A 14,418-nucleotide genomic window follows, 5' to 3' on the forward strand; every position below is an offset into this window, starting at 1 on the left:
TCTGTAATTATAAAAGTATAACTTCATCATAAAGGCATAATAACCCTACAATTTATGTGCTGAGACATAGCTCCAAAGTATACAAAATTGCTTCTCCTCCATCATTTCTATCTTGCTTTTCCTTTTCTATTCACCACTTTTCACAATCTGACATTATATATTTTTGTTTCCTTATTTCCCTACTCCCCTTGTGGAGATGTAAGATCCACAAGGGAAGGGACTTATTCTATCCAGATGACATTTTATCCTCTGTAACTAGCGTAACACATAGTAAGCACTCAAGAAATATTTGCTGAACAAATGAATAAAAGTACCACTAGTAACTTATATTCTCAGTGCTTACTTTTAAAGTTTATAGGATACATGTTATTTTCTTCAGTTATGTAATCCTTTAACTTAAATAATACTTAGGAATCTCCATTAGCCAAACTTTACATGAGAAGTTTAAACAAAAAGCTTCTAAGAATGTTACTGGGAAATATTTTTTTCTTTTTCATGCAACAAAGGCTCCAAAATAAAAGATCTAAACGTGCCTTTCTTCATTTAAACATATTTAAATATATATATATATATTCACATAAATAAAATAATACAATTACATATTAGCTTTCATGTTTATTCAACTTCACAGAAAATCCAAAAGTGTGTCTGAAATTGGCTATCTATCTAAATACCAATTGTTCATTATGGTGACATAATACTATGTGGTAGGGGAGATATGCCTAAGTTAAACAAATTCTTAAATTCCTGACCATTCTTCAAGTGGGCAAAAGGAAATCTTAAAAATCAAACTTACAAGTTGTAAGAAGATACAGAAAGTAATTTAACCTTTAATACCTGGAACAAGTTTTACAGCCACATTTGTAATTTACATATACAGTGGAGATCACTGAAAAAAAGCTTCCTGTTGCACTGCAGCAAGAAATCTTATTATAATGTAGATTAAATGAACTTGCTACAGAGTGCAGCAAGATAACCTCACTGAAGAATCATAAGATTTTCATAATGGAACTTGTTACAGTGAGTTAAACATTTTCTTAATTTTATACAGCACATATTTTCAAAATGACCATTATCACTGAAGAGTTTGCTAACCATTGTTAGCAATTACTGTTGTATACATACTTAATTTTACTTTAGTTATAGTATGTGGCTCTCCAAATGTTAGCACATGAAGTGTTAAGTTTAAACATAATAATAAAATAATCCCCTAAAATGAAGATTCAGGACATCAAAACTTTGATCATTATTGCACCTATTTTTCTACAGAAAAATGGAAAATTTACATCAGAATCCTCCCAAAAAGTGAACAGACAAGTTGTAAAAAACCACAGACTTATTGGCATTAAACAAAATCTACAATGAACATTTTTTGTGAACTGATGTACAGAATTAATGTGCAATGAAATTTGGTTAACTATGATCATGCAAATAAAAATCCTCCACAATCATTTTTTCATTATGTTTTATAAAATGGTCTTAAAGATATACTTCCATAAACATTTCCGGTGCAATTTAGTCAATGACAAAAATACAAAGCTATCCCTTATTCTTTATTTTATAGATTTAAAAACATGCCTTTGTACTGCTGAGATACAAACAGCGTGTTTGGGAGAACTGAGCTCATGAAACGGTTAAAAACCAATGTATCTTGGTCCAACATTAGCTGCCTTGTATACAGCAGCCTCCCATAATCACTGGTGTCAGTACTGTTGGAAATGAAGAATAGTTAAATATTGAGAGATTAAGACACAATTCAAAAACATTTTTTTTAAAAAAAAAAGGCCATTTCATAAACATGAAGAAATCTTTAAAAGAAAAATAATCACATCAATTGTGATATACATTGGAAAATAGTAAAATGTCATTTTCCAAAATAGTAGTTTCTTTATTATATCCCCTATCTATTATAACCAATTTTGGAAATATACCTTAAACATAATGGCGTATTATATGAAAATGCTCCGTTAGTCAATGTGATAAATTTAATAAGTTAGGATATGATTTTCTTTTCTGATGTTAACTGTGAGAAAACAAAAGAACAGCACCTGAAATACTAAAATGAATTTAGGCAAGCATTAAGTAGTAACTTTTATGTTTGGTTCAAAATACAGTTTATAAAACTGTATAAATGATACTGACTTAAGCAATTTGTTTCTAGATTTTGCAGATTATGATGAAGGAAAGAAAAAGAACTGGTCTAAATCCAAATAAATTTCCACTTCCCCCAAATCTCGACGAAGTAGAATTTCATTCAAAATTTATAAGATTGTGATACCTACAGTAGCTCAGATAGTTGGATATATCACTCCCACCCTGCTTCCCCCCCTCCCACCAAAAAAAACAAGTTTTTGGCTCCAAAATAAAGTACAATAATAAACTCTTGATGAAAAACTATGTTATGGGGCAATCTATCATATACTATACTAAATATGAATTTACAGAAAAGAGCACATCCCATTTTCAGCACTTTTTCATAAACATGCAACTCACTATAAAATACAAAACACTTGCTTTCAAGAACAGCTTTATAAAGACACACTGCATCAATAAAATTTTTTCTTTCTGATTAACTTTACACTGTTATGGAGAACTGGAACTTTTCTATGTGTATATATCAGATTTTATATTATAGTGTAATAATTTGCATTTTCTGAACATAATGTTCAAGAGGAAATATCTATACACAATAACATTCTAGACTATTAAAACTAATTCAAATTACAGAATTTTATTGATACAGTAGATTAATAAAAACTGAAAAGGGATGATGATAAAATGGGATAAAGAATTCAGTACATTATTTTATAACACACTCTTTAAAATTAAAATATTTTAAATCTCTCTTTTCTTAAAATTTTCATTGCCATGAAAGGCCAGAAAATTCTGAGACCAATACTGAGGTGTAAAATAATCAAACTTCAGGACTATTTCACAATTCGCATGGTGCCCTCCCATCGGAGGCATCATTCAGGTGTGATGGCAGACAAGTTAGCACCTCTGAAGATTAAGGGTGCCTAGGAGTAAACACTAGGTAAAATACACAAGGGAAAGAGACCATTTAACTCTCCAACAAACAATGACATCAAGAAAATGACACCATTTGTTGAAAATATTTTTTTCACAGTAAAATTGCAGAGAATACAAATACAAACACTGACAGATTACTGCTTAAGATCTATCCTAACAAACTCTTTCCAAATCAATAGATCCAATAAACAGTTGGGTACTGTCAGTTTAAAGCCGCAGATAAAAGCTATACAAGCACTTTAGAAGTCAGAAACATTAAAAAATAAAAAAAAGAAAAAGAAAGAAAAAGAAAAGATATATTTACAGGTTTCTTCTTTAGTTTATGTCTACATAGCCATCGCACATCACACTTCCACAAGACTCCATAGTCAATGTTATCACCAAGCGTATGGCTAAAGCGCTGTGACCACAAGTACATGAGGTCATCACAGGAAGTTCCAACTGTCCACTTTCTGGCAGTCCCACTTTGTGCATCAAAGGCTTTCCTTAGCCTCAAGCTTGACAAAAAATGCTTCTTCTCAAAGCTTTCACACAAAAAGTTAATTACATTTGTTCATCGCCTTTCCCTTTTAGAACTTCGCCGCCGTACCTTAAAAGAAAAATCACCAGATGCTTAATTAAAATATTAGACATAGCAGTGATTATTTTTTAACCAATCATTATTCTTAGTTGTTCCTGATTTTCTTTGCTTTTCTTCACTGGAAACCTTTCTGCCTCACCATCACGTATTTAGACCTTATACTATCTGAATGTCCACAGACAGCCCTTCCCACAATAGCAAAAGAGAAAACTTTTACTTTTCTATTTTATAATTTTAAAGAAAAAAGAATGGAAATCAATGTCAACAGCAAGAAAAAAACAATTCCAAGTATCTTTTCACTTAATGTTTCTGTGATAAAAGAAAACATTTGATCCTTATGAACTTAGGTTTACAGTTATCATTCTGGGAAAACAGTAATTGAATGTGGATCCTAGCAATTATCAAATACATGGAAATAATTTTTAAATTCAGACATATTACAATTTACTGGCAAGTACTAATAAAAGCATAAAACTTCAGTTCAAAAAAGACCTCTATTAAGAGGAATAGAAACAAAATAGGATTTTATTAATTCAATTAATTTATGGTGCAGTTTTTTGGATGAAGACATTAATCACAATGAATTCTTTAGTCTTATTTCTACATTTAAAACAATTAAAAAAAAAAAAAACGCTTTAAGAAACAAACCCAACAACAAATTGGAGACTACACAGTTGACCTATTTTTCTGTGGTCTTAACCCTTTTACATAAATGAATCCTGATGCAGACAGAAGTGATTATGTTAAATAGCACAGAGGGGCAGGAATCAACTCTGGGACTAGATCTCAGAACAGAGGTTTCTCAAACAAAGATGGCTAACTCTGCTGATCCAAAGACTCACCATTAGTGTAGCATCAATAGTCCCTACTTAAATGTGTTAACTGTATTTCTTGTGTTAACAGACAAAGCCATTCTTTACGTAAAAAAAAAAAAATTATCTCAGGAAGAATCGCATTCCTACTTTTGTAAAAGGAATGTTTGTTATCCATTTTATACATTTCATTTCAAAGGTGTGATTTTTATCCTATATGGTTAATTTCTACTTTCTACTGTGAAACTCAATGACAAAAGTTAAGAAACATAAACCACAGTCTATTTAACATAAAACAGAGCTCTAAAAATCAAGGTATAATTTAAATTCCTGAAGTATCAATATCAGACAGCTACTTGTTCTTCTCTAGATTCAGCCTTCAGCTTGATATTTACCCTTTCACTAGGCTACATCTGTTATTCTTAGTTAGAGTCTCAGGATTCCATAAAGGATGTTCCCTAATTATCCAAGCTGATAGATGAAACACCACCACAAATTAATGGAGAAAAGCAAACAAATACTTAGAAGTAACAGCAAGTGCTACATATCTCTTACCAAATATTTACCAACTCTATTTCTATATTCTATACTATTACACATAGTACTTTAATAATAAACACATACATTTACTGTAGAAACTTCCTCTTCCTCTGTTTCTTCCTGTGGAATATCATCGACAGGAGAGCTACCCTGAAACACATCTACTTCTTCACTTGAATCATTTTCTTTAGTAGCTGCTTGTTTGGAGCGTCCTACACGGCTAGAGTAAAACAGATGAATAAAATGAACATTCTGATCTTTACATAGTAGATTACCTCAAAGAAAATGCTTTAAATACTTCATAAATTCTCATTATCATTTGTATCCTCTATTACCTTATAAAACAAATATTTTTCTTATTCTAAATCCTAAACTAGTGTTTATTCCTAGAGTTTCACCTACAAACATTGACCAAGTAACAAAAACGTGTAACTGAGAGCAATACCAAAAAGGATTTTAAGATATAAACTAAAGTTTGCTCTTCCCTTTATTTTTCCCAACTCAATAAAAGGCATCTGCATCCAGTGAGCTGCCCAAAACAGAAAATTTAGAGTCCTTCTTAATAGTGTACCATTCTTTATCTGGCCCCATAATTCTTACAATGAAATCTCAAATCCTATTCACTTCTCTTCACCTCTACTGCTACTACACATCCAAACCATTCTCATCTCTTTACCTCTTCTCTAAAAATGTAAAAACAGCTGATGTCACTCACTACTCCTTGACAACTCCCTATATACAGAAAAAAATCCCATAAATCTCCTTAACATAGTATATAAGGCCCTGCACACAGTCCTTGGCTACCCATCCATTCCTCTTTCCATTCCCCAATTCCTCACAACAACAATTTGGCAAATTCTTACCTACCTTCAACACTCTTGGCCAACACTGAATTGGCCAAGATTTTTCCTACTTTGGAACTTTCAAATCCAATGTTCCCTCCAATTGTGTTCTTCTTCCTGTTCCCCATCAGCCTAACTTCTACTATCCTCAAGAAATCAACTGTCATTTTCAAAGAGAAAATTTCCCAATTCCCTAGCCCTCCCATTACGTTCTCTTACAGTACCCTGTATTTTTTCCTTAGGGCACATATCACAATTTAGGATTCCAATTTATGTGTGATTAAGTAATGACTACATGCCCATTTAGATGATAAATTCCATGAGGACAAGAATCATGTCTATTCTGTGCAACTATATCTCCCAGCACCTAGTACTCTCCGAAACACAGGAAGCAATCAATTATATGTAATAGATACCATTTAATCAAATGTATCCCTCTCTATATTTTTTATTTGCATGTATATTTTTTTCTTTCTTTTTTTAGATTTATTTGAGAGAGGGAAAGCAAAAGACAAGCACAAGCGGAGATGGAAGGGCAGAAGAACAAACAGATTCCCCGCTGAATCAAGAGCCCAGTGAGGGGCTTGATCCCAGGACTCTAGCATCATGACTTGAGCCAAACATATGCTTAATTGACTGAGCCACCAACGGGCTCCTGAATGTATATTCTTTAATTAAAAACGTTTTTGAGTACAGCTAACACACAATGTTACATTAGTTGCAGCTGTATAACATAGTGATTTGACTTGTTTATACATTATGTTATGCTCCACACAAGTGTAGTTCCCATCTGTCACTGTACAATGCTACTACAATATCATTGACCATATGCTCTATGGTCTGCCTTTCTTTACTCCTGTGACTTATTCCACATCCACATTGGAAGCCCATATCTCCCACTCCCCTTCAACCATTTTGCCCATACTCCCACTACCATATCTCTCTGGCAAGTATCACCTTACTCTCTGTAGGTTAACTTTTTTTTTTTTTAATTAAGAATACAGCTTATCACTTATCTTAGATAATCTAAAGTATGTACTGTTTAAATCCATGCTCAAACCAAGTAATTTTTCTTACTCAATTCAATTTTTCAGAGTTAGCAGAAGAAAACACAGGAATTACATAGAAAATACAATCTTTCTCAAATCCACTAATGTCAAAACAAGAGAGGCAGATCATAACATATGAAGGGATCATTCCCCATGAAGGGAAGATACTTTTAAGACAGAATACAGAGTCTTTTATTGCACTGATTTTTTTTAAATTTTTTAAATTTATGATAGTCACACACACACAGAGAGAGGCAGAGACACAGGCAGAGGAGAAGCAGGCTCCATGCACCGGGAGCCCGACGTGGGATTCGATCCCGGGTCTCCAGGATCGCGCCCTGGGCCAAAGGCAGGCGCCAAACCGCTGCACCACCCAGGGACCCCCTATTGCACTGATTTTTAAAAGACACACTTGTGTGGTTTAGAATATTTGTATGAGGACTTGTGTCATTTTAGGAGACGATAGGATAATCATTTAAGCCCTTGATTTTGATGTCCAAATATAAACAAATTAAAGTTATAAGCCTAAAAGATATTTGTTATTTCCTCAATATAAAATTAATTGCGAGAATTTAATATTCCTTAAGAATTTGTTTAAAAACAGTTATTTTCTGTAACTGAATCCAAACACATTCACAAAGCTACCACAAAAATATACTTACCTTTACTTTTTACTGAGGAAAAAATTAAATGGAAGAGAGCATGAAGTAGCTAGACACTCAGGCACTTTTCCTCTTCCTGTGCAATATACAGGAATAGGAAATACTTCCAAGGTAACTTAAGTATTGAGCAAAGGTGTTCTGGCAAGTCTGAAAATCCAAGGCACTGATGTAATTATGTAATGGGATTACTCTCAGAAAAACTTAAGAATTTCTGACTAATGGAAGACATGCTATTCTAGTTCTACTTAAGTAACTGAGAAAACACAAAGTATACAGATTAGGGACTGATGCTCCTGCTACTTTAACAATCTTAGGCTGTAACTTCTTATAAACATGTTTGTGTGAACTTTCTGAAACTATTTATATGTAGATATGGATGTGTCAATTTGATTAGAAAAGAAAATCAAAGCACCAAAAACTTCAGATCTACATATAATTTCTGTGGATGTAATTTAAAAGAAAATAATGCCTGTTATTTTCCTACAGCAAAGAATAAAAATAAAAATGTAAAAAAAAATTTTTTTTAAGTTGCTGACGAGGAACACTAAGGAAAAACCGTAGTATGGAATGACAAGGCAATCTGGTCAGTATGATGTGATTATTTAAAAATATCTTCTCATTTCTTTAAGTACTATAAACTCTCTATTGGAATAATAAGCTGTTTGGTATTCATTTAAAAAGATTTGCCTAAAACCTGTAAAAATGTACAAATATTGTCAGAGAATTAGTTGGGATATCAATAACCTAGGTAAGTTTATAAAAATTTTATCTTACCTAGTATAATAGGAATAAATATATGGGATTTTAAATACAGCCCTATGTATATTTGAAAATTTGTGAACTTTTGCAAAATAATTGGAAACTGGTTTGAAATTTAATATTATTTACAACTTACACATTTTTTTTTGGTTGTGATGGTGATGGCGTTTTTGATGGTCTTCCTCGTCCTTTCTGTGGTGTGGATTGTGTGGATTCAACTGCACTAGTTTCAGGAGATTCTGCTCTGCTTTGGGGGAAGACCCAAATGTGGATAGCATCAAATTATGATTTAAAACATAGTTACTAAATATATGCAGATTAGAGTTACACGCACTCACCTCTGTTGTGCTCTCCTTGATGTTCGGTGCTGTTTGCTCTTTGACTTCTGTTCTGTGTTTCCACTTTGTCTTTCTTCTTCTTCCTCTTCTTCTGGTGCTGAAGGTCCAGATTTTTTTTTGGCTCCTTTTTTAGAAGTTTTCATTGTTGGCTCTTCCTTTGGTGTACCTCCACCAAGAGGTTTAGGTGGTCGGCCTCTTTTACCTTTTTTTGGTGGACTATTCTGTTCATCCTCATTTTCTAATATATCTTCTTTGAGCCTCTTTTCCTCAGGCCACTGTTGTTCATCTGATTCTGAAGCCGTATGGCCTCTCTTCCGTCCACGCTGACTGCCTTTAGGTTTCTGTTCCTGTACCAACTTAGTGAGGTCATCCATACCTAATTTCTCTTCTGAATCTGTGACAGGTGTTTTTTTCCGGCTTCTAGGTTTGTCCAATTCAGACTAGGAATAAAAACCACAATTTCAAACTTAAAATTGTTAGTATGCATTTTGAAAAATAAAACAAAAACTATGTTACCCACTTATGTCATAAAAATGTGCCTAAATAAAATGTTGAGTTCTTAAGCATATGAGAACCATAACTACTTACTTGTATTTTAACTAAAAAAAACTATCTAGAGTAAGAGGATAAATTTTTATCATTACTTAATTAAGCTAGAGGGCCTTAAATGGAAACATTCTAAGATTAGTATTCTATTAAATTTTAAATTTTAATGAAGAGTTATTTATTAAGTTCCATGCAAGAACAATGGCTAACTTTACTAAAGTATAATGGATCTGCTTTGATAGTCAATTTAAGTAATTCTAATTTTACTACACAGTATATAAGACATAAAATAACTATGTTATGTATCATGCTCAGACATCATAATAGAACTACTTTTATAAATGGAGGTTGCAAGATACAAAAGTTAAACATATTCATTATTAAAAATTTTGAAAACACTTCTGAATCAGATGCTTCTTCTTCCCATGTACAACCAAGAAAACACAAAAACAATTTAAATGATTTAATCAGTAACTCAAGTTTAAAATAAAAGCCTATTCACGTTCAGAGAATTTATTCTTCTCAAAAGAAATCAATTAACAGTATGAACCCTTATAGCTCTCCATACACATACAAGTATAAAACCCATTATTAAGTACATGTAAATTTTATTTCCAAAAGTTTGTGCCAATTTATATTTTTAAAAATCAGTGTAAAGAAAACAACAAAAATTATCTGATTTAATTAGCCATTTTGTTTCCTGTCTGCAAACTTCCTAATAATGTCATTGGTATTATATTCTTTGTCTACTTACATACTGGAGTCTTAATATTTTAATCTACATTCTTCTATATCTTTGCATATACATAAATTTTATTTCCTATTTGTTATGGACTGAATTGTGTCCCCACAAAATTCATATGTTCTGTTTGTGTTCCACATCACCACCAATGTGATGCTACTTGAAGATAAGGCCTTTGAGAGATACTTCAGTTGAGATGAGATCAGGAGGGTGGGTGGGCTCTCATAACAGAATTAGTCCCTTATGGGAAAGACACCAGAGACAGCTCTCTGTCTCTCTCTCCACCATGTGAAGACACAGTGAAAAGGTGGCCATCGCAAACCAGGAAGCAATCAGCCAACTTCGATCTTGGAATTCCCAACCTTCAGAATGGTGAGAAAATTCTGTTTTTTAAGCCACCAGTTTCTGGTATTTTGTTACGGTAGCCTGAGTAGACTTAGACATTATCGTATTTTAACAGGATTTGAGATGAAGGTCTAAACTGTTTTTCCTCTCCATCTCCCCAAAGAGTATTCCAATCATTTCAAAAAAAATCACTCACTTGTAATACTTCATTTATTTTGTATTATGTTTTAAAACTAAAAAATGTTTTTGGGCTATTGTAACAGCAGCATAATATTTTACTAATTATAAATAAATACATTTGTGTCTGGCTGGGCTGATATTATTACTCCTCTTTTTAATATTCATTTGTTTTTCTACATGGACTTAAAATCCCACCGGAATTTTATAAATACATACAGATTCATTTAGAAAGAACAGTCATCTTTTCTTACTCGTTTTTCACATTAAAGAACATGGCATGTCTTCTTTCTCTTCAAGTCTTGTATATTTCTCAATTTGGATATTTTCTCCATTATAGGATCCCCCTACTTCTTCTTTAAGGTTATATTTAGATTGATAGATCTATCTATTTTTGTTGTTGTAGTGGTTATTGTGGTGAAGCAAATCTCCTTTCCCCCAAGTGTATAATTGAGATAAGAAAAAGAACCAGAGGAAAGCTGGTTATACACATAAAAACATCCACATATATGGCTACCATGCTAAATTCTTAGTTTTTCAATTGCTTCTCTTATTTTTCTAAGAGAACAAAAAATAAAAACAAATTTGTCTCTTTTCCATCGTTGTATTTTTGACTATTTCATGTATTCTTAAATTTGTCAAACATTCTAGAATAATCTTAAATAACAGTGATGATGAGAGGTTGCTTGTTTTGCTGATTTTTAATAAAAATGTTTCAAGTGTTTTGCCTTAAGAAGAATAACTTAAGAGGAGTAACTGAATCAATGATTATTGACTTAAACAGATAAAACTTTCAGCATGTTAAAGAAATATCCTGCTGGTATTAGCTTATTAAGAGTTCCTATGTATCAAGAATGGATTTTAAGTTGTATTTATGTCTTCCTTACAAGACTTGAGATTATCTTGTTAGTATTCTTATTTGGTATATTGATCTGCTATATCATACTAAAAGATATCTTGGCATTAAATTTATCCTATGTTCTAGGAAAAACAGACCCATAAGTGATTGGTTTTTAACTTATTTAGAGTTTTGCACATAAATTAATAATTGTCATTACTCAGAGATCCAAAGATAAGGGAAATATTCAATTAAAACTAAATTTAAAATTGTCACCTCCAATGTTAAATGTTACAATTCACTTTGATGTCCAAAAATGTGATAAGGTGGTTCGATTCCTTTATGCCCTGGAAAAGGTTGGTGGTAAACAGGAAATGTAATGTCTGCCTTCTTGAGAATACTATAAAATAATTTAGTTTATTACTAAAGCACTGTATTCTCTAGTTTTTTATTTTGCACTGCATTGTCTTAAGAACAGAGAGAGTACATATAAAACTGAGGTTAGAAGCAGGAATAGGGAAAATATATTATTCATAAAATTAAAAATATTAATATAAATATATATGGAGAATAATTCCTTTGTGGTGAAATTTTCATGTCAAGGTGGTAGCATATGCAAAGACAGTACTCTTTCACTATAATCTACTGGTCTTTATTGTTTTTTTTTTTTAATATTTTACTTATTTATGAGAGACAGAGACAGAGAGGCAAAGACACAGGCAGAGGGAGAAGCTGGCTCCTCACAGGGAGCCTGATGTGGGACTCGATCCAGGGACGGGGATTACGCCCTGAGCCAAAGGCAGACGCTTGACCGCTGAGCTACCCAGGTGTCCCTAATCTACTAGTTTTTAAATTGAACTTTTGTCTCATAATGCTAACTCTTTGAGGCTATTTCAGTTGATATTTAGTAATGCAGTACATATAGTATTTCTGAAAATGGATGCAATATTATACAAAAGGCAGCCAAAGGCCTCCACTGTAATTACACATATCAATCTCAAAAGTTCAGAATTTCAAAACTTTTCTATGAAATATAGACTTTCTTCTTCATTGCTCTAAAAGGTAGAACTAAATATAGAATTTATAGGATAAAAAACATTAAGAGTTCATCACAATCATGTTTTCCAAACTTGGGGGAATGTGGGTGGGATAAGGGAGCAGGACAGTATGTAGGTATGGGTGGCCTAGCTGATGTTTCCAAAAAATGAGAGAAATTACAAGCTCTCCACCTAAGGCATTTTCAAGCATGTGGTAACCAACTCTCATAAATGCTAATGAAGGAATTTCTGCATTAAGTGAGAAGTAGGACTAGAAGACATAAATACCTTTTCCAATTCAAGGTTCTCTTCTATAAATCCAGATAACAGGATTCCTTTCTGGCTAAGCGATCAATTTTTAACTCTGCTTGGGCAAAATTTTTAAACAGCCAATAAAAATCAGAATTTACAGTATAGTTAGGATTTAGTAAGAATTTTAGAATTATAATATTTTAAGTGGAAAGAAAAACAATCTGGCAAAACAAAGTACTGGAGAAACTTGAAAACAACTAAAAATAATTTCAACTTTTTGGGATAGGTAATGTTGGGACAGTGGAAAACAAGAAGGGCAATAAAATTTCAGCGAAACCAAAGTTTTTTATTAATAACATTCCACCTCTACTGAGTAGATTCAAATGCATTTTTTACTTTATAGTAATTATTAATCAAAAATATTGATCTTTATAATAAAATGGCAGCAACACCAATTAACTTAGGCTAATTCATTTATTCTGATAAACCTTACCAGCCAAGTAGCCAAATTTTACAGATAAGAAACTTGATTCAGAGAACCTTAGTGATTATTCAAGAAGTGTTTAAAACTAAACTAGAAGTCAAAATGCGTTCAATTATTAAGGCTATCAGGTTGTTTTGGAATACATAACTGTATTCTGTATCTGCACTAAAACTTAAATCTGTCTTTAAATGACACTTATAAATTGTTTCTATCATAGAAGTTATCATTGTTATTAAAATTTAAAAACTAAGAAGGTAAAACTGTAACATTTCCTACTATTTGCATTTTCTTACTAGAAGTTTGTTTAGTAATGAAAGCTCAAGAAGTCATCTAAAATGGAGGAACCTTTAAGGACCCTCATTCTACTTCCCCTCTCTAATGCTAAGTCTAAACTTACTGTGTTTTAAAAACAACAACAACAACAACAACAACAACAACAACAGACCCCAAGCAGTTCTGAGTATGGGACTGGCATGTTTGATTTACAAGATCTACAGAGATCACTTATTAGAATGATAAGAAATACAAGAGATTCAGTATGCTTAAATTTCTTGGTAGAGGAGAATTATAAAAAATTTGTGATTAAAACCATTAAAAGAAAATCAAATGTCGAATTTGGGAGTAATATTAACTGGTTTCAGTGTAAAAATTATTTTTGTCATTATTATTATAATTATTATAAAATCAAACCAAATATCTCACCCTTACAAGATCAGAGTCGTCTCTCTTGTCACTTTTTTTTCCTGGCAAAGGTGAAGACATTGTATAATCTTCATTTTCACTGTGATCCATTTCAGAGCTATCAAGCCTTTTAATATAGACATTTGTAATTATTATTACAATGAAATAACCTTAAAAGTTTTTTCTGTTCCCTAGTGTAGCTTTACAGTTTTATGAGGAAAAGTTTCATTCTTTCAAAAAAAAGTATCCATTTTATTCTATCATATTTAGCACCTAACCAACAAGCAATGAATCATATTTAATTTAACATAATAGGGAAACCTTAAAAATCACAAACTTAGTTTCTAAGTCTTTTTTAAAAAATTATATTTTGGAGTGGGTACATAAAGTAAATTATAGCTTCTCTTGTTATCAAGTTGGATTGGCCTATATTACTTTAATTTGCACTTTCCCCTATCTCTCCCATATACCCGTTCTACTTTTTCTTCTCTGTACTCTTAACACCTTCACATATAGTAAAGTTATTATGTTTATTCTCTACTAACTTCCCCTGCTAGAATGTAAGCATGAATCTTTTGTCAATTGTACTTAGCAATTTATATGAAGCACTTACACCAGTGCCAGCCATAAAGTAAGCATTCAATAAATACTTAATAAATGAATTAATAGCACATGCTCTCATTTATTGGTATAAAGGATGTCTT

General features: G+C 32.1%; 1 protein-coding gene across 10 annotated transcripts in view; it reads right to left on the bottom strand.

Annotated features, from left to right (window-relative positions):
* Positions 1 to 602: 602 nt before the first annotated feature.
* The window catches only part of PDS5B (PDS5 cohesin associated factor B), a 179,821-nt gene continuing 166,005 nt past the window's right edge, over positions 603 to 14,418 (bottom strand). For 3 of the 10 annotated variants that reach the window (XM_072795505.1, XM_072795500.1, XM_072795506.1), the window contains exons 31-35: positions 13,736 to 13,841; positions 8,613 to 9,052; positions 8,411 to 8,521; positions 5,047 to 5,182; positions 603 to 3,619 (exon numbers count right to left, since the gene is read on the bottom strand). In XM_072795505.1, the coding sequence (XP_072651606.1) occupies positions 3,584 to 3,619; positions 5,047 to 5,182; positions 8,411 to 8,521; positions 8,613 to 9,052; positions 13,736 to 13,841 (829 nt within the window). In that variant the 3' untranslated portion in view covers positions 603 to 3,583. Of the gene's footprint in view, positions 3,620 to 5,046; positions 5,183 to 8,410; positions 8,522 to 8,612; positions 9,053 to 12,585; positions 12,662 to 13,735; positions 13,842 to 14,418 lie in introns of those variants that run through there. The other 7 variants (XM_072795504.1, XM_072795503.1, XM_072795502.1 and 4 more) reach the window with 7 other exon arrangements.

Source organism: Canis lupus, chromosome 24 (assembly GCF_048164855.1).
Source record: "Canis lupus baileyi chromosome 24, mCanLup2.hap1, whole genome shotgun sequence".
Taxonomy (NCBI): domain Eukaryota; kingdom Metazoa; phylum Chordata; class Mammalia; order Carnivora; family Canidae; genus Canis; species Canis lupus.